At 61.5% G+C, this 24,652-nt stretch overlaps 1 protein-coding gene across 1 annotated transcript in view; it reads left to right on the top strand.

Moving 5' to 3' along the window:
* Nucleotides 1-24,652, top strand: part of LOC119712662 (low-density lipoprotein receptor-related protein 1) — a 45,386-nt gene that overhangs the window by 14,388 nt on the left and 6,346 nt on the right. The window contains exons 21-63 of the mRNA XM_038164176.1: nucleotides 34-278; nucleotides 523-654; nucleotides 800-1,027; nucleotides 1,156-1,330; nucleotides 1,709-1,803; nucleotides 2,027-2,176; nucleotides 2,306-2,446; nucleotides 2,680-2,808; nucleotides 3,563-3,694; nucleotides 3,909-4,043; nucleotides 4,119-4,248; nucleotides 4,668-4,794; nucleotides 4,988-5,139; nucleotides 5,254-5,378; nucleotides 5,633-6,004; nucleotides 7,024-7,213; nucleotides 7,567-7,771; nucleotides 8,317-8,509; nucleotides 9,239-9,364; nucleotides 9,450-9,578; nucleotides 10,363-10,482; nucleotides 11,072-11,185; nucleotides 11,554-11,703; nucleotides 11,954-12,076; nucleotides 12,567-12,683; nucleotides 12,854-12,982; nucleotides 13,057-13,179; nucleotides 14,602-14,742; nucleotides 14,823-15,010; nucleotides 15,489-15,672; nucleotides 15,855-15,940; nucleotides 16,203-16,322; nucleotides 16,861-17,048; nucleotides 17,445-17,650; nucleotides 17,823-18,011; nucleotides 18,383-18,531; nucleotides 18,940-19,033; nucleotides 19,282-19,398; nucleotides 19,491-19,610; nucleotides 20,037-20,159; nucleotides 20,938-21,063; nucleotides 22,496-22,612; nucleotides 24,408-24,581. Coding sequence (XP_038020104.1) covers nucleotides 34-278; nucleotides 523-654; nucleotides 800-1,027; nucleotides 1,156-1,330; nucleotides 1,709-1,803; nucleotides 2,027-2,176; nucleotides 2,306-2,446; nucleotides 2,680-2,808; nucleotides 3,563-3,694; nucleotides 3,909-4,043; nucleotides 4,119-4,248; nucleotides 4,668-4,794; nucleotides 4,988-5,139; nucleotides 5,254-5,378; nucleotides 5,633-6,004; nucleotides 7,024-7,213; nucleotides 7,567-7,771; nucleotides 8,317-8,509; nucleotides 9,239-9,364; nucleotides 9,450-9,578; nucleotides 10,363-10,482; nucleotides 11,072-11,185; nucleotides 11,554-11,703; nucleotides 11,954-12,076; nucleotides 12,567-12,683; nucleotides 12,854-12,982; nucleotides 13,057-13,179; nucleotides 14,602-14,742; nucleotides 14,823-15,010; nucleotides 15,489-15,672; nucleotides 15,855-15,940; nucleotides 16,203-16,322; nucleotides 16,861-17,048; nucleotides 17,445-17,650; nucleotides 17,823-18,011; nucleotides 18,383-18,531; nucleotides 18,940-19,033; nucleotides 19,282-19,398; nucleotides 19,491-19,610; nucleotides 20,037-20,159; nucleotides 20,938-21,063; nucleotides 22,496-22,612; nucleotides 24,408-24,581 — 6,509 coding nt within the window. The remainder of the gene's footprint in view (nucleotides 1-33; nucleotides 279-522; nucleotides 655-799; nucleotides 1,028-1,155; nucleotides 1,331-1,708; nucleotides 1,804-2,026; nucleotides 2,177-2,305; nucleotides 2,447-2,679; nucleotides 2,809-3,562; nucleotides 3,695-3,908; nucleotides 4,044-4,118; nucleotides 4,249-4,667; nucleotides 4,795-4,987; nucleotides 5,140-5,253; nucleotides 5,379-5,632; nucleotides 6,005-7,023; nucleotides 7,214-7,566; nucleotides 7,772-8,316; nucleotides 8,510-9,238; nucleotides 9,365-9,449; nucleotides 9,579-10,362; nucleotides 10,483-11,071; nucleotides 11,186-11,553; nucleotides 11,704-11,953; nucleotides 12,077-12,566; nucleotides 12,684-12,853; nucleotides 12,983-13,056; nucleotides 13,180-14,601; nucleotides 14,743-14,822; nucleotides 15,011-15,488; nucleotides 15,673-15,854; nucleotides 15,941-16,202; nucleotides 16,323-16,860; nucleotides 17,049-17,444; nucleotides 17,651-17,822; nucleotides 18,012-18,382; nucleotides 18,532-18,939; nucleotides 19,034-19,281; nucleotides 19,399-19,490; nucleotides 19,611-20,036; nucleotides 20,160-20,937; nucleotides 21,064-22,495; nucleotides 22,613-24,407; nucleotides 24,582-24,652) is intronic.

The raw sequence follows: 24,652 nt of genomic DNA on the forward strand, positions 1-24,652 counted from the left end.
CACCTCCCTCGCCCTCATCTCCCCCCGGCACAGGTCGGACGCCATCTACTCAGCCCTGTATGATGGGACGGGGCACATCGAGGTGCTGAGGGGACACGAGTACCTGTCCCACCCCTTCGCTGTCACCCTGTACGGGGGGGAGGTGTACTGGACCGACTGGCGCACCAACACCTTGGCCAAGGCCAACAAGTGGACGGGGCACAACGTGACCGTGGTGCAGAGGACCAACACGCAGCCCTTTGACCTGCAGGTGTATCACCCCTCCCGGCAGCCCCTGGGTGAGGCTGGGGGAGTGCAGGTGGGGGGACGGGGTGGGGGGACAACAGGGGGTGGCACTGGCACTTGGTCTAAGCCCACAGCCCCTTGGAGCAGCAGGTGGATGCTGCTCTCATCCTTGTGGCTGCCCCTTTGCCCCATCAGGTGATGAGGGTGGTGCTTGATGGGGCAGGCCAGCAGCTCTTGGGGTCTCCTGGGTGGGTGTCCCCAAGGCTGGGGTGTCGCTGAGTCCTGTCCCCTTTGCAGCTCCTAATCCCTGCGAAGCCAACGGGGGCAAAGGGCCGTGTTCCCACCTCTGCCTCATCAACTACAACCGCACCCTGTCCTGTGCCTGCCCCCACCTCATGAAGCTGGACAAGGACAACACCACCTGCTATGGTAGGGGTCTGCCTGGGGAGCTGGCAGGGGGGTGAGGGGGTGCTCTGGAACTGAGATCCCACCCCGGGGGTGCTCTGGAGCTGAGATCCTACCCCAGGGGTGCTCTGGAGCTGAGATCCCACCGCTTCCCTTCTTCTCCTCGCAGAGTTTAAGAAGTTCCTGCTGTACGCACGGCAGATGGAGATCCGGGGCGTGGACATTGACAACCCCTACTACAACTACATCATCTCCTTCACCGTGCCCGACATCGACAACGTCACCGTGGTGGATTACGACGCTCTGGAGCAGCGCATTTACTGGTCAGATGTCCGCACCCAGACCATCAAGAGAGCCTTCATCAACGGCACCGGCGTGGAGACCGTCGTCTCTGCAGGTTGGTGTTGGTGGAGTTGGGACCCTCCAAAGCCTTCACCTCCCTGGGATCGGCCCTTCCTCTTCATCTGAGCATCATCCCAGCCCCGTCCTCACTTCTGACGAGCTGCCATCTCCATTCCCTTGCAGACCTGCCCAACGCTCACGGCCTCTCCGTGGATTGGGTTTCTAGAAACCTCTTCTGGACCAGCTACGACGCCAACAAGAAGCAGATCAACGTGGCCAGGCTGGATGGCTCCTTCAAGAACGCTGTGATCCAGGGGCTGGACAAGCCTCACTGCCTGGTGGTGCACCCACTCCGGGGGTGAGTCTGGGGGGACGTGGTGCTGGCGGGAAAGAGGCACAGGTGTGTGTGTGTCGGTGCACACCTGTGATGGGCGAGAGAACAGGGGCTGTCCCTGCGTGTCAGCGTGTGGGAGCAGCGTCACAGGAGATGAGGGGTGTGCTGTGTGTCTGTACACGCGTGTGCAAAGAGGAGCAGGCTGTGATAAGTGTGCACCCACCTGTGTGTGCCAATCCAGGTGTGCACGGGGCTTTGGCAGCTCCCAAGCCCCCTCCTGGGTAGGGACGTGGGGCTGTGGTGCTGCCCAGGCTGTGCCACGAGGGGCTCTGCAAGGTTGGGAGGGTGCAGGGGGCTACTGGCATCGTGGTCCCTTGCTCATTTTGTCCCTTCACCTTGCAGGAAGCTGTACTGGACAGATGGGGACAACATCAGTGTGGCCAACATGGATGGCAGCAACCGCACGCTCCTCTTCACCAACCAGAAGGGACCTGTCGGTATGGACCCCTCCATGGCCCCCAGGATCCCCCACCTCACCTTGCTGTCCTGCAGAGCCTCAAGTCCCCACCCTGGCTCCCTGGGGGGGTTGGCAGCTGTCCTGTGCTGGGTCACCATGACCTTACCTGCCTGCTCTCTCCATCCCGTCCCATCCTATCCCACCTCCTGATCTGTGGCGGTCCCTGCGTGCCACCAGCCTGGTGACATTCCCGTCCTTTTCAGGCCTGGCCATCGACTACCCAGAGAGCAAACTGTACTGGATCAGCTCTGGCAACGGCACCATCAACAGGTGTGACCTGGATGGCAGCAACCTGGAGGTGATCGAGTCCGTGCGGAGCCAGCTGAGCAAGGCCACCGCCCTGGCCATCATGGGTGAGGGCTGCCAAAAGAGGGACACCTTCCCCTGTCTCCTGCCCCTTCCCAAACTCTCCTGCCCACCTCGTCTGGGGTGGGAGGGGATGAGGAATGCTGCTACACGTTCTTCCTGCCTTCTCCCCACAGGGGACAAGCTGTGGTGGGCTGACCAGGCCTCCGAGAGGATGGGCACCTGCAACAAGAAGGACGGGACGGAGGTGACGGTGCTGCGCAACAGCACCACGTTGGTGATGCACATGAAGGTGTACGATGAGAGCATCCAGCAAGGTCGGTGTGGGCTCCTGGGGCAGAGACCCCCATGGGGCTGGGCAGCTGCTCAGTGTCTCCGTGGTGGCTCCATCCCTGGCAGCTGGCCCAAGCCTTGCCCTCGCCCTCGTGCCAAGCCTGTGCTGGCTGGTGCAGGGCACTCGCGCCTCGTGTGGGTGCTGCCCCAGCTGTCCCAGCCCTGGTGGGTGCACCCTTGCCCCCTGTAGCCCCTCACCCCCTTTTCTCTGCCACAGCTGGCACCAACCCCTGCAGCCAAAACAACGGGGACTGCTCGCAGCTGTGCCTCCCCACCTCAGAGACCTCCCGCTCCTGCATGTGCACTGCAGGCTACAGCCTCAAGAGTGGGCAGCAGTCCTGTGAAGGTGTGTGCCTGTCCCTGTCCCCTCCCTGAACCACCCCGTGGCTGCCCTGGCCATGCCTGTGGCCACCCCAGCTGCTGACCCCTCGTTCTGGCTGCTCATGGGCTCCTGCCCGCTGCTCCGTGTCCCACGTCACTGCTGGGCACCGGAGGGACACTGAGGGGCTTGGAGGGGTTGTGGCTCAGGTGGCAGCGAGACCCTTGCATGGGCTGTCCCTGATGAGTGTGGGGCCACCAGGGGTGTCACCGGTGGAAGGGATTGGGACGGTGGAACCCTCTGGAGCACAGGGAGAGGTGGGACCCTTGCTGTGGGCAGAGGGTTGGGCTCACTGGGAGCAGGGCCAGGCACAGCCCTCGCTCTGCAGATCTCCCATGCCCACTGCGTCCTCTGCCATCCCCTCGGGCACTGCCAGGGCCTCTCAAAGGCTGTTTGTGTGCAAAGTGTTCCGGGTGGTTTTGGGGGGGGGGGGGTTTGGCAGAGCTCTGCACCATCTGGGTCAGGGCAGGGGCTGAATAACAAGTGCTGCCCTGACCCAGATGCGCTGTGGAGCCTTTGCCAGCACGGGGTGGGGGTGGTGGGTGGTGGGAAGGGGCTTCACTCGTGCCCCCCTGGAGCAGGGCAGGACCCTGGCATGGGCTGTGCTGGGTCTGCAGAGCCCTGCCAGGCTCATGCTCCTCCCCTGTCACCGTTTTCCGTGGTGGAGGGACGGCCTGTGGGTTTTGGGATGGGTCTGACTGTCCCTGCACCTGTGCTGCAGGTGTTGGCTCCTTCCTGCTGTACTCGGTGCACGAGGGGATCCGGGGCATCCCCCTGGACCCCAACGACAAGTCGGATGCTCTCGTGCCGGTGTCGGGAACCTCCCTGGCTGTGGGAATTGACTTCCACGCAGGTGATGCAGGGCTGGGGACAGGACAGGGGGGCTGGGAACAGGACAAGGGACGGGGGCCATCACCATCACCCTTTTGGCAGTGCTTTGCCCTGGAATGCCACCCTCCCCAGGGTGAGGGAGGATTTCAGGGCTCCAAGGGTGCAGGTTTTTACCATTCTGGAGTGACCAGAGGTGGTCACTGACTCGTCCCCTCCTGCCTCCTTGTCCCTCTCAGAGAATGACACGATTTACTGGGTGGACATGGGCCTGAGCACCATCAGCCGAGCTAAGAGGGACCAGACGTGGCGCGAGGACGTGGTGACCAACGGCATCGGCCGCGTGGAGGGCATCGCTGTGGACTGGATTGCAGGTGGGATGGGGCTCTGGAGCCAGGGGCAGGGGGGGCAGTGGGGCTTGTGTGGGGCTTCACCGTCCCCTCCTGCAGGGAACATCTACTGGACGGACCAGGGCTTTGATGTCATCGAGGTGGCCAGGCTGAACGGGTCCTTCCGCTATGTGGTCATCTCGCAGGGGCTGGACAAGCCACGGGCCATCACGGTTCATCCAGAGAAAGGGTGAGACACTGCTCCAAAGAGGGGCATCACCTGCAGGGTGGGCACAGGGTGAGACCCCCCCACAGCTCCCGGCACAGCAGGGAAGGACTCATAGGTCTCCTGCCACACCAAGGAGTCCAAACTTTGGATTTAATCCTCCTTTCATTGATGGGCTGAACTCTCTGGGAACCCCTTGGGACCTGGTGGGTGCCAGCACCTCAGAAAATCCAAGTGGAGCCTCCTTAGTGGCTTCAACTTTGGACAGAGCCCCAGAGAGACCAGAGATGTTTGGATCTGGGGAGGGATGGACATGCAGGGCATGTGATGTCTGTGAGAAGGTCCGGACTGAAGCCCCAGTGTGGGGGCATCAAGGGGGTGGTATCTGTCCTTTACTGAAAGAGCCAGTGCTGCTCCTGGTGACATGCCTGCTGTCCCCTCAGGTACCTGTTCTGGACAGAGTGGGGGCAATACCCCCGCATCGAGCGCTCGCGCCTGGACGGCACCGAGAGGATGGTGCTGGTCAACGTCAGCATCAGCTGGCCCAACGGCATTTCCGTGGACTACGAGGTACAGTTGGCATCTGCGAGGATGGCACCGGTCCCCAAGGTCCCCTGTGGCCATGTCCTGCTGCTGGGGACATGCTTGCCCTCCTTGGGGCTCCGGAGTCTCAGGAGGGTTGTCCCTGGTGGTCTGAACCCCAGGAGGTGCGGAGGGCGGTGCTGCCCCCCACGCCAACTGGGATGTTGTCTCATCCCTGCAGGATGGGAAGCTGTATTGGTGCGACGCCCGGACAGACAAGATCGAACGGATTGACCTGGAGACGGGCGAGAACCGGGAGGTTGTCCTGTCCAGCAACAACATGGACATGTTCTCCGTGTCAGTCTTTGAGGAATACATTTACTGGAGCGATAGGTGAGGTGCCAAGGGCGCTGGCGGCTGTGTGGAGGGTGGGGGGAGCTGGTGGGTGCTATGGCAAGGAGGGGAAGGGTCCTGTGCTGGTCGCTTGGTGACGCTGTCCTCCTTCAGGACTCACGCCAACGGCTCCATCAAAAGAGGAAACAAGGACAACGCCACCGAGTCGGTGTCCCTGCGCACTGGGATCGGCGTGCAGCTCAAGGACATCAAAGTCTTCAACCGGGCCCGGCAGAAGGGTGGGTCTGAGCATGGGGGGCAGCTCCTCACGTGGGGAATGGGGATGGAAGCAAATGGATCACTCTGTCCTCATTGGAGCACAGGGGCATTTCCTCATGTGGGGAATGGGGATGGAAACAGATGGATCACTCTGTCCCCATCGGAGTCGTGGTTTGAGCCTGTTCATTCCTCTGGGAGTGCCGAGTGCCTGAAAGTGGCCGGGTGGGTGCATCCTGCCCAGCCCCTCACCCAATCTCCCCTGTCCCCCCACCAGGGACCAACATCTGTGCCCAGAACAACGGGGACTGCCAGCAGCTGTGCCTGTTCCGCGGCGGCGGGCAGAGGACGTGCGCCTGCGCCCACGGGATGCTGTCGGACGACGGCGTGAGCTGCCGGGACTACGACGGCTACCTGCTGTACTCGGAGCGCACCATCCTCAAGAGCATCCACCTGTCGGATGAGAACAACCTCAATGCGCCCATCAAGCCCTTCGAGGACGCAGAGCACATGAAGAATGTCATTGCCCTGGCCTTCGATTACCGCTACGGCTCCAAGGGCAGCAACCGCATCTTCTACAGCGACATCCACTTCGGCAACATCCAGCAGATCAACGACGACGGCACGGGGCGCAAGACCATCGTGGAGAGTGAGTGGCGTGGGCTTCTCCCCTCTGCGCCTGCCCTCAGATCTGCCTCTCTCTCCCCCACCTCCTCCTGCACTCCCTCTGTTCTTCCCCGAGGGGTTTTGGTGGATTTGGAGGGGCAGCGAGTACAGGCCGAGCTGTGTGAGGTTTCTGGGGAGCCTCTGGAAGTGGACACAGGCGCTGGGAGCAGCCTGCAGAGCTCGTTTTGGCACGGAGAGCGTGTCACGAGGCTTGGGCTCCAGAAACAGGCACTGCAGCAAAGTTGAGATCAGCTTTGAGCTCACGCTCACCTCCCAAGGCAGCGCCCTGACCCTTGGAGTGCCCAGCCCTGGCCTCACCTCCGGGCCTCACCCTGCACTTGGTTGGGTTTATTGGCACCTGCAGCAGCTTCAAAGAACCGTGCTCGGTGCTCCATGAGTTCCCTGAGCCAGGGACGTGCTGCTAATGAGGGAATTCACAGTGGTGCTCATGGTGCTTTATCCCTGAGGGAGGAGAGCACGGCCCAGCTCTCACAGCCGCCTCATTAAACCCTTTGCCGAGCGTTAATGAGGGGGAGAGGATGGGTGCATGGTTCAAGTTCCCAGCTAGGAAGGGCTCCCTGGTCCCCACCAGGCTTTGCCTCGTCACTTTGTGCCCCAGGGGCTCAGCTGTCCCCTGGCAGAGGGAAACCCTCCCCTTCCCCAGCACTGCTGCTGTGGACCCAGAGCAAGGTCTGGCTGGTGTGAAGTTTGAGAATGAAACTCGAGTCCTTGGTGCATTGTAGGTGTGTGTCCCTCAGCCTTCCTGCAAGGGAGGCTCATTCCAACAGAGCTCAGCCCATGAGACTTGAGTCTCAGGGGTCTCTGCTCCCTGCCGAGCACAGCCCCCAGCCCTACTGAGTCCCCATCCGGCAACCAAAGCCTCCGAGAGAGTTTGGGCTGTAATTAAAAGGAAAAACTTTAATGTCCCGGTATCAGGGTCAGCACTGGCCGTACAGGGTGAGCCAGGGTCGGGGCTGGGTGTGACCTTTGCTGTCCCCACAGACGTGGGCTCGGTGGAGGGGCTGGCGTACCACCGCGGCTGGGACACGCTGTACTGGACCAGCTACACCACGTCCACCATCACGCGGCACACCGTGAACCAGAGCCGCATCGGGGCCTTCGAGAGGGAGACCGTCATCACCATGTCAGGGGACGACCACCCCCGAGCCTTCGTGCTGGACGAGTGCCAGAAGTGAGTGGCAGCTGAGGGTCCAGCCAGCCCAGCCAGGGATCCATGTGGTCCAGTGGGCATAGCGGGGAGGAAGCTCTGGATCCCAGCACGGAGAGGATTGGATCCCCAGGGAGGAAAGACTCTGTAGCCCCCTCCCCGCAAGCAGCTCCAGACCCCCTGTCCCATCCCCATCCACATTTCCCAGCTGGCTGCAGCAGCCTCATTCACCCCCCTCCCGCTCGTTTTACGTGGGAATGTTGTCCCATGCATCTTCCAGTCCCTGGAAGCCCCCCAGCCATGGAGGGACGGGCTGAGCTGGCCTGGATGTGGCTGAGCTGGGGCTCCAAAGGCGTTGTGTGTCCCTCCCCTCCCAGCCTGATGTTCTGGACCAACTGGAACGAGCAGCACCCCAGCATCATGCGAGCCACCCTCTCCGGTGCCAACGTCCTCATCATCATCGACCAGGACATACGGACGCCCAACGGGTTGGCCATCGACCACAAGGCTGAGAAGATTTACTTCTCTGATGCCACCCTGGACAAGATCGAGCGCTGCGAATACGACGGCTCCCATCGCCATGTGAGTCTGGGGCCAGTGAGATGGGGAGGAGGGTGTCCAAACTGGGGCTAGAGTGTGCTCAGAGGGAAGCAGAGCTGTTCCTGGGGCTGGGGAAGTCAGGCATCCCACCGGGGTGGGCAATCTGTGTTTGGGGGGCTGTGGGGCTGCATGCCACGGTGGGTTCCTCCACCTCCCAGTTGGGCTGTGTCCCTGAGAAGTGAGGACATGGCTTCAAGCTGCGTCAGAGGAGGTTCAGGTGGGACACGGGAAGGAATTTCTTCATGGAAAGGGTTGTTAAGACATTGGAAGGGGCTGCCCAGGTTGGTGGTGGAGTCCCCATCCCTGGAGGTGTCCACTGAGTGCTCTGAAAGGGGTTGGTCACAGGTTGGACTTGATCTTGGGAGATCTTTTCCAACCTCAAGTATTCTGTGAAGTGTCCAAGGACAGGTCAGAAGGAGCTTGGAGCAACCCTGGAAGGTGTACCCGCCCATGGCAGGGATATGGGAACGGGATGAGTCTTAAGATCCTTTCCAACCCAACCCATGCCTCGATTGTGTGGCCGGCAGGTGATCCTGAAGTCGGAGCCCGTGCACCCCTTTGGCCTGGCCGTGTATGGGGATTACATCTTCTGGACAGACTGGGTGCGCCGGGCCGTGCAGCGCGCCAACAAATACGTGGGCACCGACATGAAGCTGCTGCGAGTGGACATCCCCCAGCAGCCCATGGGCATCATCGCCGTGGCCAACGACACCGACAGCTGTGAGGACCCTCTGGTGTCACCGCAGTGTCCCTGCCCTCTGCTCCTCACCCTGGCAGCAGGTTTAGGGAAGGGGAATCCATCCCACCATCCTTCTTGGATGTTCAGGAATCCATCCCACCATCCTTCTTGGATGTTCAGGAATCCATCCCACCATCCTTCCCGGCCTTTTGGGAACCCATCCCACCGTCCTTCCTGGCCTTTTTGGAATCCATCCCACTGTCCATCATGGTTCTTTGGGAACCCATCCCTCTGTCCTTCCTGGCTCTTCGGGAATCCATCTCACCATCCTTCCTGGCCTTTTAGGAATCCATCCCACCATCCTTCATGGTCCTTTAGGAAGCCATCCCACCGTCCTTTCGTGGCTCTTTGGGAAGCCATCTCTCTGTCCATTCTGGCCCTTTGGGAGTCCATCCCCCTGTCCTTCTTAGCCCTTTGGGAATCATCCCATTGTCATTCCTGGATTGTTGTTGCCCCCTCGTCACTCTCACACCAGAGCTGCCCATCCCCAAACCGAGTGCAGGCTGAAGACAGAGAGGATTTGCCCTGTCCCTGCTCTTCCCATCTCCTTGTAAAATCTGGGGACACCGGGTGCCTCCAGCCCCCTACACCCTCCATCGCCCCATGGTGAGAGATCCCTGGGGAGGGATCCCTACTTTTTGTCCCAGCAGGGAGGAGGAGCAGGGGCTGCTGGGTCCATCCCTGATGTGACCACTGTCCCTCTGTCCTAGGCGAGCTGTCCCTGTGCCGGGTGAACAACGGCGGCTGCCAGGACCTGTGCCTGCTCACCCCCAAGGGCCACGTCAACTGCTCCTGCCGCGGGGAGCGGGTCCTGCAGGAGGATTTGACCTGCAAAGGTGAGGGGTGTGGCAGGGGCTGAGGAAAGGAAGGGGTGAGGCCGACCTCAGGCTGGCAGAGCTGACGTTCCCGCGCTCTGTGCAGCCGTGAATTCCACCTGCAACGTGCACGAGGAGTTTGAGTGCGGGAACGGCGAATGCATCGACTTCAGCCGCACCTGCGACGGCGTCGTGCACTGCAAGGACAAGTCGGACGAGAAGCAGTCCTACTGCAGTAAGGTTCCTCCTCTTGCTGCCTTGCTCGCCCACACGCACCCCCAGGCACCCCCAGCCACCCTGCCCGAGCTGCCAGCTCCACTCAGAGCGTCAAGGAACGGTTTGGGTTGGAAGGGAACAAAATCAGGGGCTTCCCCTTCCCACCTCCACACAGCCTTGCAAGGTCTGTCCCTCGTTAATTAGTCTGAGAACCTCTTCCAATTTGCCATTAAATCTTGAAGAGGATGGAGGCAAAAACTTAAGAGGATGGAAGGCAGGATTCACAGCGCTCCAGTAAATCAATCCTTTTTCCTGTGTTCAAGGTCATGGAATCATGGAACAGTTTGGGTTGGGAGGGACCTTAAAGCTCATCTCATTTCACTCCCTGCCATGGGCAGGGACACCTTCCACCAGCCCAGCCACATCCAACCTGCTCCAAGCCACATCCAGCCTGGCCTTGGACAATGCCAGGGTTGCTCAGCAAAGGGCATCAGGACTCCAGGGTGTCCTTCCACCCCTCAGGTGCTCACAGTCTCTCCTGCCCTCCCAGAGCTGCACCCTTTAAGGTCTCCAGACCTTTCCCAGTGCTGGGGACATGCTGGAAAGTAGGAGCCCTGGAGCTGAGCCAGTGGGGTCTGCAGCACCCTCAGACACCCGTCTGCAAGAGGGAGTGGGTTCCCTGATCCTGCTCTGTGGTTTCTTGCCCCGCTGGAAGGTCCCCAAGGATCTGAGACCCTCAGGGGTGCTTGCCCTCCTTCTCCTCACCTTCTCCTCTTCCTCTTCCTCCTCTTCCTCCCTGGCAGGCAGCCGCAAGTGCAAGAAGGGCTACCGGCACTGCATGAACGGGCGCTGCGTGGCCAGTCGCTACTGGTGCGACGGCGTGGACAACTGCGGGGACAACTCGGACGAGGTGCCCTGTAACAGTGAGTGTCTGCCTGGCACCCGGCCAGCCCCTGCCAGGGCTCTGTCAGCTGCCTGGGACAGGGACATCGGCTTCAGGAGGGAGTTACCGTCAGCTTGACAGGAGCAGAGCGCAGCCAGGGCTTAACGGAGAGTCAAGGTCAAGCTTGTGCTGCTTTGTAAAGCTTACATTGACAGCTGAGAGGAAAAACTCCTGGGCGTGGGCATGCAGCACCTGGAGCTTCCCAGTGAGAGTGGTTTGACAGCCAGGAGTGGCACAGGGCGTAGTGTCACTGCTCCTCATGGCTCCCATGGCTCCTAGGCATTCCCTTGGGGGGCTGCAGGATGGGTCTGCTGGGTTCCGGACTGACAGGGGCAGTCAGGAGCTCCTCAGAGTCCTGTCCAGGTCTGGTTGTGCCGGGGAGAGGAGCTCGGGCTGCCGGGCAGAGCGTGAGCCGGGAGGCACCGGGTCCCATCCGGAAAGGGATCGGGTCTGGGAGCCCTCAGAGCTGCGTGGGCCATGGGGGGTGTGGGTGCCGTGGGGTGGGTGTGCACGCGGGGTCCCCCCACCCTTCCTCATCTACTGTGGGGGGCTTCTTTCCCCCCTGGCAGAAACCAGCTGTGCCGCGACCGAGTTCCGCTGCCGGGACGGGACCTGCATCGGGAATTCCAGCCGCTGCAACCAGTTCATCGACTGCGAGGATGCCTCTGATGAGATGAACTGCAGTGAGTGCCCAGCTGCTGCCCCCGGCCCCTCCTCAGCTCTGGGCGTGCTCCTGCTCTCGGTGCTGGCGGCAGGCACCTGGGGATTTGGGATTTGGGATTTGGGATTGGCTGGGGAGGGAGGAGGGTCCTGCTCCTGTCCTGGGATGAGGCAGCCCCAGCCCACCCCTTCAGCCCCTCTGTGCCATGCTCAGCACCCCAACACCCATCGGATCCCTGCAGCTCTGGGCGTGTGTGGGGCACATCTGGGGGGTGTGTGGGGTGTGGTGGGGCTCCGGCAGCAGGGCAGTGCCACACGGTGGAGGGAGACCAGGGGGCTCCTGCTGTGGTTCCTGCTGTGTCACCGGGGCTCCTGCTGTGATTCCTCTCAGCTGCCACCGACTGCAGCAGCTACTTCAAGCTGGGGGTGAAGGGCACCACGTTCCAGAAGTGCGAGCACACGTCCCTGTGCTACGCCCCCAGCTGGGTGTGCGACGGCGCCAACGACTGCGGCGATTTCTCGGACGAGCGCAACTGCCCTGGTGAGAGCAGGAGGGCAGAGGGGGCTCTGGGGGCAAGGATGCCCCTCTGGGGTCTGCTTGGGGCTGTGGAGGCTTTGTCTGCCCGCTGGGGCTGTTCTCTGCCCGTGTGGCTCCTGCACGGATGGTCCTGCAGGGAGCTGGGGTGTGGGACTTCAGGGGGATTTTGGGGAGGAATCCTTCAGGTCTGGGCTGGGAGGAGGCAGGACGTGGCCGTGCCGTCGTCCTCACTGATGTTTCCATCACAAAGTAGGAGCGAGGAAGCCCAAATGTCCATCCAACTACTTTGCCTGCCCGAGCGGGAGGTGCATCCCCATGACCTGGACCTGTGACAAGGAGGATGACTGCGAGAACGGCGAAGATGAGACCCAGTGCAGTGAGCGGCAGGGTGGGGACACTCAGGATTTGGGCCGGGGCATGGGGCGGTGCTGGAGGGTGGGCAGGACCCTCTTCTCTCCCTGACATCCATTTGCCAAGGGCAGACCCTAGATTCTTCCCCCTCTGTGGTTTTACTCCACGCTCCTGGGCTTTTAGCTGTGACCAGTGTAAATGTCCTCGTGTGCTGGTTTGCTCAGCACATGCACAAGTGTCTGTGGCCCTTTTGAACGGGACCAGCTATGGCTCCCTTCAGCTGCATCTTTACTTCTAACCTCCTGGAACAAGCCCCGGACAGCTCAGGGGCTGGGGATCTTCCTCAGGTCCAGCAGCAGCGAGTCCCACACCATCCCTGTGGGACCACAAGCAGTACCCCCAACACCCCCTGGGCTCCTGGAGCCCGGCTGGCCCAGCCTGGCCATGCTCTGCGGGTGTCTCCTCCCTTTATCACCTCTCTCTGACCCCCATCTCCTCCTCTTCTCCTCTCCCAGACAAGTTCTGCTACCCTGTGCAGTTCGAGTGCAACAACCACCGCTGCATCTCCAAGCTCTGGGTGTGTGATGGGGCCGACGACTGCGGGGACGGCTCTGACGAGGACAGTCGCTGCCGTGAGTCTGCTCCAGCCCTTCTCCCCATCTCCATCCCTGCCTGCTCCGTCACCGTGTTCCTGCATCCCTGTGCCCATCCCTTCTCCCACCCGTGGTCTCACTGCTCTCCTGAGCTCTTGGGGCTCCGGCAGTGGGGTGACCAGACTCCATCCTGCTCCTCCCTTCCCCAGGGCTGACCACCTGCAGCTCAGGATCCTTCCAGTGCCCGGGCACCTACGTGTGCGTGCCGGAGCGCTGGCTGTGTGACGGGGACAAGGACTGCGCGGACGGGGCCGACGAGACCCTGGCTGCCGGCTGCTGTGAGTGCCCCGGGGCAGGGGCTGGGGGAGGCTGGGGGCTGGCGGGGGCTGACGGTGGCGGTGCCCCTTTGCAGTGTACAACAACACCTGTGACGAGCGGGAGTTCATGTGTGGGAACCGGCAGTGCATCCCCAAGCACTTCGTCTGCGACCACGACGACGACTGCGGCGACGGCTCCGACGAGTCCCCGGAATGTGGTGGGTGTCTGTGGGACCCGGGGTGGGACTGACCCAGCTGGGTCCTCCTGGGCTTTGGGACAGTGCCCTGGGAGGGTCTTCATCACCCCGGAGGGGTTTGGTGTGAGTGTGGTGAGAGGGAACACAGGGAGGCAGCAGAAGGGGATTGTTCGTGGAGAGCAGCGCCGCAGCCTTGACACAGAGATCCAGACCTACAGAGATCCAGACCCACAGAGAGATCCAAACCCACTGAGAGATTCAAATACAAAGAGAGATCCAAACCCACAGAAAGATCCAAACCCACCGAGAGATTCAAATCCACAGAGAGATCCAGACCCACAGAGAGATCCAAACCCACCGAGAGATTCAAACCCACAGAGATCCAAACCCACAGAGAGATCCAGACCCACACAGAGATCCAAACCCACACAGAGATTCAAACCCACAGAGATCCAAACCCACACAGAGATATCCAGACCCACAGAGATCCAGACCCACACAGAGATCCAGACCCACAGAGAGATCCAGACCCACAGAGATTCAAACCCACAGAGAGTTCCAAACCCACACAGAGATCCAAACCCACACAGAGATCCAAACCCACACAGAGATCCAAACCCATAGAGATCCAAACCCACAGAGAGATCCAGACCCACACAGAGATCCAAACCCACACAGAGATTCAAACCCACAGAGATCCAAACCCACACAGAGATTCAAACCCACAGAGATTCAAACCCACAGAGATCCAAACCCACACAGAGAGATCCAAACCCACAAAGAGATCCGAACCCCCACAGAGAGATCCAGACCCACAGAGAGATCCAGACCCACACAGAGATTCAAACCCACACAGAGATCCAAACCCAAAGAGAGATTCAAACCCACACAGAGATCCAAACCCACAGAGATCCAAACCCACAGAGAGATCCAAACCCACAGAGATATCCAAACCCACACAGAGATCCAAGCCCACACAGAGATTCAAACCCACAGAGATATCCAAACCCACACAGAGATCCAAACCCTCAGAGATCCAAACCCACAGAGAGATGCAAACCCACACAGAGATTCAAACCCAAAGAGAGATCCAAACCCAAAGAGAGATCCAAACCCACACAGAGATCCAAACCCACACAGAGATCCAAGCCCACAGAGATCCAGACCCACAGAGATTCAGACCCACAGAGAGATCCAAACCCACACAGAGAGATCCAAACCCACACAGAGATCCAAACCCAAAGAGAGATCCAAACCCACAGAGAGTTCCATGTGTGTGCAGGGCAGCCGTGTCCCAGGCCAGCTGCTCTGTGTTGTCCCTGTCACTCCTAGCTCGGGAAGGTTTGGCTCCATGGTGCCTCTCCCTCTCTCTGAGTGGCCCCACGGCGCCTCTGGAAGGCTCAGGGGGGTGGGATGCTGGCTGAGCCCCTCACCCTCCCTCAGAATATCCCACCTGTGGCCCCCACGAGTTCCGCTGTCAGAACGGCCGCTGCCTCAGCAACCGGCAGTGGGAATGTGACGGGGAGTTCGACTGCCACGACCACTCGGACGAGGCGCCCAAGAACCCGCGCTGCAGCAGCCCAGGTACCTGCTGGGGTCACGGTGGGGTCCTGGGGGGGGATAGCAGAACCCCCCCACCGACCGCTGCCACCTCCTCTCCGCAGAAAACAAGTGCAACGACTCCTTCTTCCTCTGCAAGAACGGGAATTGCATCTCCGAGGCGCTGCTCTGCGACAACAACAACGACTGCGCCGACGGCTCTGACGAGCTCAACTGCTTCATCAACGAGTGCCTCAACAAGAAGCTGAGTGGCTGCTCCCAGGAGTGTGAGGACCTCAAGATTGGGTACAAGGTAGGGGGCCACGGGGTGGGGGGGGCTGGCTGCAGAGATCGTGGAATTACAGAATGCCCTGAGTTGGAAGGGACCCACAAAGTCCCAGCTCCTGCACAGGAGACCGCAGCAATCTCACCGTGTGCCTGAGAGTGTTGTCCAAATGCTCCTGGAGCTCTGGCAGCCTTGGGGCTGTGCCAGCCAGCAGTGCCTGACCACCCTCTGGGGGAAGAACCTTTTCCTGATATCCAGCCCAAACCTCCCCTGGCACAGCTCCTGCTGTTCCCTCTCCTTCCTCCTCCGCAGACGTGAGGGTTGTGTCTGTCCTGTGCCAGCTGGGCCGGGGACGTGACGCGGGCGCTTCAGGCGCTGTTTGTGCACCTCGGCTGTCTTTGCTGAGTCTGCGTGTCCCATGGTGACACTTGTCACCTCCCAGCACCTGCCAGCTCCCGGCGTGCGGGCCTTGGAGGTGTCTGACAGCTCCGGGTTGCTCCTGCAGTGCAGATGCCGTCCCGGCTTCCGGCTGAAGGACGACGGCAAGACGTGCATCGACATCGACGAGTGCTCCACCACCTACCCCTGCAGCCAGAAGTGCATCAACACCCTGGGCAGCTACAAGTGCCTCTGCACTGAGGGCTACAAGCTCAGACCTGACAACCCCACCAGCTGCAAGGCTGTCACAGGTGAGGGCCAGGTGTGGATGCAGAGCTCGGGATGTTCCTGGTGACCCTGGGGTGCTCCTGGCGCTGGAGTTGGAGGGTGAAGTGGCTGCCCCCAGCTCATGAGGGAGCGGTGGCAGGTCTGCAGGGTTCTGCCCACATCCCAGCAGTGCTCCCCTGCCACTTTTCCCTCTTTCCCCGTGCAGATGAAGAGCCTTTCCTCATCTTCGCCAACCGCTACTACCTGAGGAAGCTCAACCTGGACGGCTCCAACTACACTCTGCTCAAGCAGGTGCGGGGTGAGCCGGGAGCAGGAGGCACAGCAGCCCCGTGTGGCTGGGATTTGGGGATGGAGCGGGCCCTGGAGGACACGGGAGCTGCCAGCTGAGGAGTTTGAGCTCTTGGCTTCCCAGGGGAATGGTAGATCCATCTAAATGTCAGGAGGTCACTGTGAGCGAGGAGCAGGCAGGGAGGCTGTGGGTTCTATAAAACCCCCCCCGAGCCCATGCCAGCCACTGAGGCTGCTGCAACCCTTCTCCCTCCCTGCTCTCCAGGGGCTGAACAATGCCGTGGCTCTGGATTTCGACTACCGGGAGCAGATGATCTACTGGACGGATGTCACCACGCAGGGCAGCATGATCCGCCGCATGCACATCAACGGCAGCAACGTCCAGGTGAGGAGCAGGGGCAGCTCCTGGGTCACCCCTGGGCTGGGCAGCCGGGCCTCACCCACCTCCTGCCCCGCTGTGGGGTCATCACTGGGCTTTGGGAGTCAGCCCCAGTTGCTGTGGGATGATTTGCAGCCCCACCCCAAGCAGGGGTGGGCTCCACGCTGCCCTGAAATGTGGGACAAGGAAGGCTGGGGGAAGAGTCATGGAGTGATTTGGGTCAGAAGGGATCTTAAAAGTTCATCCAGTTTCACTCCCCTGTCGTGGGCAGGAACACCTTCCACTGTCCTAGGTTGCTCCAAGCCCCATCCAACCTGGCCTTGGACACTTCCATTGATCCAGGGCAGCCACAGCTTCTCTGGACAACCTCTGCCAGGGCCTCCCCACCCTCAAAGGGAGGAATTCCTTCCCAAAATCCCATCTAAACCTAAAAAGGGGAGTGATGAAGAAGATCTGGGCTGGGGAGGGGAGATGCTGTCACCCCTGAGACATCAGGGTTTGGTTCTCTCTGCTCATCCCTGTCACCTCTGACTCCTCCTGGCAGGTCCTTCACCGCACGGGGCTCAGCAACCCCGACGGGCTGGCTGTGGACTGGGTGGGAGGAAACCTCTACTGGTGTGACAAGGGTCGGGACACCATCGAGGTGTCGAAGCTCAACGGCGCGTACCGCACCGTGCTGGTCAACTCGGGCCTGCGCGAGCCCCGCGCGCTCGTGGTGGACGTGCAGAACGGGTGAGAGCCTGGGGGACGTGCACCTGCTGCTCAGAGCTGGGAAGGGGGCTGTGGTCATTGTGGTCATCTTGCCGTAGTCCCAGAGGTTGGAAGACGGGATGAATCCTTCCCTCTTGGCCTCCAGGACACCTGGATGCTTTTCCCTACCCTGTGCACCATCATTTGTCACAGAGTCATGGGTGGTTTGGGATGGAAGGGACCTTAAAGACTGTCTTGTTCCACCCCACCTTCCACTATCCCAGGTTGCTCCATGCCCCATCTAACCTTGGACGTTTGCAGGAATGGGGCAGCCACAGCTTCTCTGGGCATCCTGAGCCAGGTCCTCCCCACCCTCACAGGGAGATATTTCTGTGCTTCCCAACTCACCATCTCCCTTCCCTTCTGTTTCATCCCCAGCTACCTCTACTGGACGGACTGGGGGGACCACTCTCTGATCGGCAAGATCGGCATGGACGGCACCAACCGCAGCGTCATCGTGGACACCAAGATCACGTGGCCCAACGGCCTCACCCTCGACTACATCAACAGCCGCATCTACTGGGCCGACGCCCGCGAGGACTACATCGAGTTCGCCAGCCTGGACGGCTCCAACCGGCACACGGGTGAGAGCCAGCACACCTTGGGGGGGGTCCAGGCTCTGGGTGAGGTGTTGGAATGAGAGCCGGCGCTGTTGAGGACAGTCCCCAGCTCTGGGCACTCGCTTGTGTCCGTGCTGCTTCTTTGTGGGAGGGGAACGTGGCTCAGCCCCTCGCTGAGCGCCCGCTCCCCTCGCAGTGCTGAGCCAGGACATCCCACACATCTTCGCCCTCACCCTCTTCGAGGATTTCATCTACTGGACTGACTGGGAGACCAAATCCATCAACCGGGCCCACAAGACAACGGGAGCCAACAAGACGCTGCTGATCAGCACCTTGCACCGGCCCATGGACATCCACATCTACCACCCCTACCGCCAGCCCGACGGTGAGCAGCGTGGGAAACGGATTTGTAGAAAGTTCTCCAGGCCCGACAGAAGGCCTTGAGATAAGAAATGCTGACTTGGAAACGCCGTGGAGTAGGACGGACGTTGTTGAGGGAGAAATGGAGCTAGAAACAAGTTTCGAAGGGTGGCCTTGCAAATAAGACTGGATACTTTGGAGAAACAGAAGTACAAATTCATTTCTCACAGAGCACGGCTTGGGGGTGCTGGGGAGCCACCCCAGGAAGGGGATATGGGGGGATGCTAGGTTAGGCAGGGGGAGCAGGAGCAGGGTGGCAAGGGTTTTGCTGCTCCCATGCCACCCAGAGGGTCCCCAGCTCGGCTTGACTCGCTGTTGTCACCCTGCTGTCCCCAGTTCCCAACCATCCCTGCAAGACCAACAACGGCGGCTGCAGCAACCTCTGCCTGCTCTCGCCGGGCGGGGGGCACAAGTGTGCCTGTCCCACCAACTTCTACCTGGGCAGTGACGGCAAAACCTGTGTGTCCAACTGCACTGCCAGCCAGGTAAGCCCCTGCCTGCCTTTTCCTGCCTGTCCCTGCCTGTCCCTGCCTGTCCCTGCCTGTCCCTGCCTGTCCCTGCCTGCCTGGGTATTCCCCATGCCCGTGCCCCTCCTGCCATGATCTCCCCGGGGTGTTGTCTGGGTGCAGACAGCACCTCCCTCTGTGTGGCACTTCATGTTTGGGGGTGTCCAGGGGAGCCAGAGAGCCTCCAGCTCTGGAATGTTCTTCTGCCCCTCTCCTTGAACCCCAGGGCCTGGGTGGGGTTAAGGCTTTGCTCTGGGTCAGGATTTGGCAATACCTGGAGGGGACAGCCCAGGATCAGTGCCCTTGGCTGAGCTCCCTGGGGGTTGAAATCTTTTGGGGTGCCCCCTCCCCATCCTGAGCCACCCCACGAGCTCCTCTCTCCTTCAGTTTGTCTGCAAGAACGACAAGTGCATCCCTTTCTGGTGGAAATGCGACACCGAGGACGACTGCGGGGACCGGTCGGACGAGCCGGAGGATTGCCGTGAGTGCCAGGGGGTGACACAGCACCCCGTGGGAAGGGGAGGGTCAGCCCAATGACCGGGTGCAGGGAGCGGTGGGACACGTCTGTCCCTGTGTCAGGATTGTCCCACGGAGCAGGGCCCGACCCCAGAATTGGATGCTGGGTCCCCGCAGAGGACACCAGAGGGGTGGAGCAGGGGTTTGAGGTTGAGATGTGCCCTAAAAATGTCCCTCAGAGCAAACCTGTGTTTGCCCTGTGTTACCCCACAGCTGAGTTCAAGTGCAGGCCAGGGCAGTTCCAGTGCTCCACAGGGATCTGCACCAACCCCGCCTTCATCTGCGACGGCGACAACGACTGCCAGGACAACTCGGACGAGGCCAACTGTGGTAGGTTCCCTGTGTCCCCTTGTGACCCCCCCAGGCCTCCACAGCGTGGAGCTGCGGCCCGTCACCCCCTGACCGTGTCACCTCTTCCCCAGACATCCACGTCTGCCTGCCCAGCCAGTTCAAGTGCACCAACACCAACCGCTGCATCCCCGGCATCTTCCGCTGCAACGGGCAGGACAACTGCGGGGACGGCGAGGACGAGAAGGACTGTCGTGAGTGGGGGGCTCGGGGGGCTCAGGTGGGAGCTAGTGTGGGTCAGACTGAGGGGCTCAGGTCTGTGTCTTGGGGTGTTTGGCTCCCTGGGTTGTGCCAGGGCTTTCTCCATACCCCTGGTCTCTGCAGCCCCTCTGTCGCCATCACCCCTGCAGTTTCCTAGTGGGAATGAAATCCTTAAGTCCCTTGAAGCGGATTTGGGCTGAGCCTGTTGCCCAGCTGAGGGATCTGGTGGCCTCTGCCCTGTCCCCTCATAGCTTGGAGTCTTCTGGGGCCATTTTATGGCTCTGCTCCATCTCCACTGAGCCCCTTGTGATCCCTGGAGCATCCACGCACCTCAACCCCACAGCTGTTTTTTGGGGAAAGAGCTGGCTGGCCCCTGCCTGCCCTGCTGCCCTTCCTGACACCCCTTCTCCCTCCTGCAGCGGAGGTGACCTGTGCCCCCAACCAGTTCCAGTGTGCCATCACCAAGCGCTGCATCCCCCGTGTCTGGGTCTGTGACCGTGACAACGACTGCGTGGACGGCTCCGATGAACCCGCTAACTGCAGTAAGGCACCTGTGTGGGGAGGGGGTTGTGCCCACGGGTAAAATGCCCACGCCGGGCACCTCTGTGTGCTGGCGGGGTGGCAGGTCCCTGCTCTGTCCCGTCTTGGTCCCTGCTCAGTCCCTGCGCTGTTTCTGCTCAGTCCCTGCCCAGTTCTACCCCAGTCCCTCCTCAGTCCCTCCTTGGTCTTTGCTCAGTCCCTCCTCAGTTCTACCTCAGTCCCTCCTCAGTCTCTGCTCAGTTCCTGTTCAGTTCCTGCTCAGTTTTACCCCAGTCTCTCCTCAGTCTCTGCTCAGTTCCTGTTCAGTTCCTGCTCAGTTCTACCCCAGTCCCTCCTCAGTTCCTGCTCAGTTCTACCCCAGTCCCTCCTCAGTCCCTGCTCGGTCCCTGCTCAGTTCTACCCCAGTCTCTCCTCAGTTCCTGCTCAGTTCTACCCCAGTCCCTCTCTCAGTTCCTGCTCAGTTCCTGCTCAGTTCTACCCCAGTCTCTCCTCAGTCCCTGCTCAGTTCCTGCTCAGTTCTACCCCAGTCTCTCCTCAGTCTCTGCTCAATCCCTGCTCAGTCCCTGCTCAGTTCTACCCCAGTCCCTGTTCAGTCCCTGCTCAGTCCCTGCTCAGTTCTACCCCAGTCCCTGCTCACTCCCTGACTTCTCCCTGGAGAACTTCTTGGAAGAGAGGGGGATCTCACCCAGCTCCAGGCTGTTCATCAGCCCTGCAGAGAGCAACGCACGCCTGACCAGTGCTGATCCCTGCCGTGTGCCTGTGTCCCTTTGTCCCCTCCAGCCCAAATGACCTGTGGCGTGGACGAGTTCCGCTGCAAGGACTCGGGCCGGTGCATCCCGGCGCGCTGGAAGTGTGACGGGGAGGACGACTGTGGGGATGGATCCGATGAGCCCAAGGAGGAATGCGGTGAGCTGGGGACAGGCCATTGTCATCTTGTGTCCCTGTTCCCTGAGGGACAGGCTGGCTTGGTGCCAGCTGTCTCCTCTGGGGTGCCCCAGGAGCTCCAGCTGCTCCTTTTCTGAGTGGCGTGGGCAGGGCTGGGTCAGAGGGAGGTGCAGGGCAATGCTGACCCCTGTCCTGGTCCCTGTCCTTGTTCTGTCCCTCCCCATGTGCAGGGCAGTGCTGACCCCTGTCCCTGTCCCTGTCCTGTCCCCTTTTTCAGGGCAGTGCTGCCACCTGTCCCTGTCTCTGTTGGTCCCTTGCCTCCTTTGGTGCAGCACTGACCTGTCCCTGTCCCTGTCCCATCCATGCCCTCCTTTGGGACAGCACTGACCTGTCCCTGTCCCTGTCCCTGTCCCTGTCCCTGTCCCTGTCCCTGTCCCTGTCCCTGTCCCTGTCCCTGTCCCTGTCCGTGTCCCTGTCCCATCCATGCCCTCTTTTGGGGCAGTGCTGACCCTGTCCCTGACCCTGTCCCTGTCCCATCCATGCCCTCCTTTGGGGCAGTGCTGACTCTGTCCCTGTCCCTGTCCCTGTCCCTGTCCCTGTCCCTGTCCCTGTCCCTGTCCCATCCATGCCCTCCTTTGGGGCAGCACTGTCCCTGTCCCTGTCACTGTCCCAGTCCCTGTCCCATCCATGCCCTCCTTTGGGGCAGTGCTGACTCTGTCCCTGTCCCTGTCCCTGTCCCTGTCCCATCCATGCCCTCCTTTGGGGCAGCACTGTCCCTGTCCCTGTCACTGTCCCAGTCCCTGTCCCATCCATGCCCTCCTTTGGGGCAGTGCTGACCCTGACCCTGTCACTGTCCCTGTCCCTGTCCCTGACCCTGACCCTGACCCTGTCCCATCCGTGCCCTCCTTTGGGGCAGCACTGTCCCTGTCCCTGTCCCTGTCACTGTCACTGTCCCTGTCCCATCCATGCCCTCTTTTGGGGCAGTGCTGTCCCTGTCCCTGTCCCATCTATGCCCTCCTTTGGGGCAGTGCTGACCCTGTCCCTGTCCCTGTCCCATCCATGCCCTCCTTTGGGGCAGTGCTGACCCTGACCCTGTCACTGTCCCTGACCCTGTCCCTGTCCCTGACCCTGACCCTGTCCCTGACCCTGTCCCTGACCCTGTCCCTGTCCCTGACCCTGTCCCTGTCCCTGACCCTGACCCTGTCCCTGACCCTGTCCCTGTCCCTGACCCTGTCCCTGACCCTGTCCCTGTCCCTGTCCCATTCATGCCCTCCTTTGGAGCAGCTCTGCCCCTGTCCATGCCCTCCTTGGGGGCAGTGCTGACCCCTGTCCCTGTCCCTGTCCCTGTGCCATCCATGCCCCACTTTGGGGCAGCACTGTCCCTGTCCCTGTCCCTGTCCCTGTGCCATCGGTGCCCCAGCACTGACCCGTCCCTGTCCCCGCTGTCCCCCAGACGAGCGCACGTGCGAGCCGTACCAGTTCCGCTGCAAGAACAACCGCTGCGTGCCAGGCCGCTGGCAGTGCGACTACGACAACGACTGCGGCGACAACTCGGATGAGGAGAGCTGCAGTACGTGCCACCCCCCCAGCCCTTGCTGTCCCCAGGGTGGAGCACGGCACAGGGGAGAGGTTTGGGCCCCCCCAGCCCCTCTTTTGCTGTCCTGCTGGTGGCTGGGAGAGCCACCGTGTCCCCCCGGCCGGGACAGCCGTGACTCCAGGGATCTGGAGAGCCCTGCAGAGGGGAGGCTGTGCCAAGGAGACGCCCCAAGGGTGACAAGTGACACAAAGGGTGACCCCAGCACACTCCCTGCAGCGGCATGGGGGCCCAACAGAGTCACCTGAGGGCACCTTGTCCTGCTTTGCCACCAGGCATCACCCCTGTCCCTGTTGGGGACACACAGAGCTGTCAGGAGGGACGTGGGTCACAACCTCAGGCCTGGGCCAGTGTGTGGGGAGGTGGCTGATCCCCAGAGCTGGGGCAGAGAGTTCAGTGCTGCCCCTTGGTGAGCTCCGGGTCGAGTGCCAGCACCTGCCCCACTGAGCAGCCAAGGAACACGAGTGTCCTGATGGACAAGGCCATTCCCGGGGCTGCGCTGTGGCTCTGTCCCTCCAGAGGGTTCAGGCTGCCTGTGGGATGGCACCAGGGTCTGCTGCCAGACCCTCGCCCACCCCACAGCACCCAGAGGGTTCCAGGCTGCCCGTGGGATGGCACCAGGGTCTGCTGCCAGACCCTCGCCCACCCCACAGCACCCAGAGGGTTCCAGGCTGCCCAGGGGATGGCACCAGGGTCTGCTGCCAGACCCTCTCCCACCCCGCAGCACCCAGAGGGTTCCAGGCTGCCCAGGGGATGGCACCAGGGTCTGCTGCTAGACCCTCTCCCACCCCGCAGTGCCCACTGGGTCCCTCTGTCTTCCTGCAGCTCTTCAGGGTGCAGCTTTTGTTTTCTTTTCTGTTGATTTCCCGTCGTGTTTTTGAGTTTGTGCCATTTCACTTCATCTTATGTTTTTCTCCATTTCCACACTGTCGTTATGGGGCGCTCAGAGGTAGGTTCCTGCCAAAATCTTTTAATTCCATGTTACAGTCTCTCTAAAAGCGATGAAGACAATAATTTCTAGGTGAGGGCAGAGGGGTCGGGACTGGACAATCCAGGTGGATTTACTGAGCATCAGCACCAGCATTTCCCTCCACGGAGCCACAGCTGGGGAGGGTCTGACCCTGCTGCTCTGCAGGGCCCGTGCATGGCTTGGACTTGGCTCCAAAACCCATCCCCACCGTGCCTCTCCCTGCTCCCCCTGGACACCCCCTGCTCCCCTCTTCCCCCACAGTCCTGTGCCGTGACAAGGGGGGTCCCTGTGCCCCAATACCCCAGGGCCGAGGGCAGGGGAAGGGTCCCAAGAGCCATCCCAGGTGGGCGGCCGTGCCACGTGCCGTCCTCCTGGATTTGGCACTGGCTGTGCCAGTGAGCTGTGAGCTGTCCCCATGCCCTGTGAGGGGGGACAGGGATGAGGCTCTGCCAGGGCACTGCTGCCGTTCCTCCTGCCTGGGGGGCAGCTGGGGTGGGCAGCAGTGGGGCTGGTGCTGCCCTGTGGAGAGTGAGTGACCTGTTCCCTTGGGGACAGCCAGGCTTTGTGGCCACAGCGTCCCCCAAAACCCCCACAGGGAGTGGGATGGGAAGGGGCCGGGAGGTGGTACCAGCTGTGCCCCTCTGGCAGCTCCCACAGCTCTGCCCTGTACCCGCCCCGTCCCCAGTGCCACCGGCTGTGTGTCCGTGTCACCCTGTGGCCCCCCAGCTGCTGGCCAGGGACACCCCCTGCCCTCCCAAATGTCCCCACGCTCAGGGCACACGCTGTGTTGTGTGTCCCCAGCGCCCCGGCCCTGCTCCGAGAGCGAGTTCTCGTGCGCCAACGGCCGCTGCATCGCGGGCAGGTGGAAATGCGACGGGGACCACGACTGCGCCGACGGCTCCGACGAGGTACGGGCAGCACGGGGACGCATCCCCACCCCTCAGCCCCTGCCCCAGGGCTCACAGCCTGGCTGTGGCAACAGGACAGGGGCCTGCTGTGGCCACCCTGTCCCTGCTGACCGTGTGCCTGCCTGTCCCCTGCAGAAA

Source organism: Motacilla alba, chromosome 29 (assembly GCF_015832195.1).
Source record: "Motacilla alba alba isolate MOTALB_02 chromosome 29, Motacilla_alba_V1.0_pri, whole genome shotgun sequence".
NCBI lineage: Eukaryota > Metazoa > Chordata > Aves > Passeriformes > Motacillidae > Motacilla > Motacilla alba.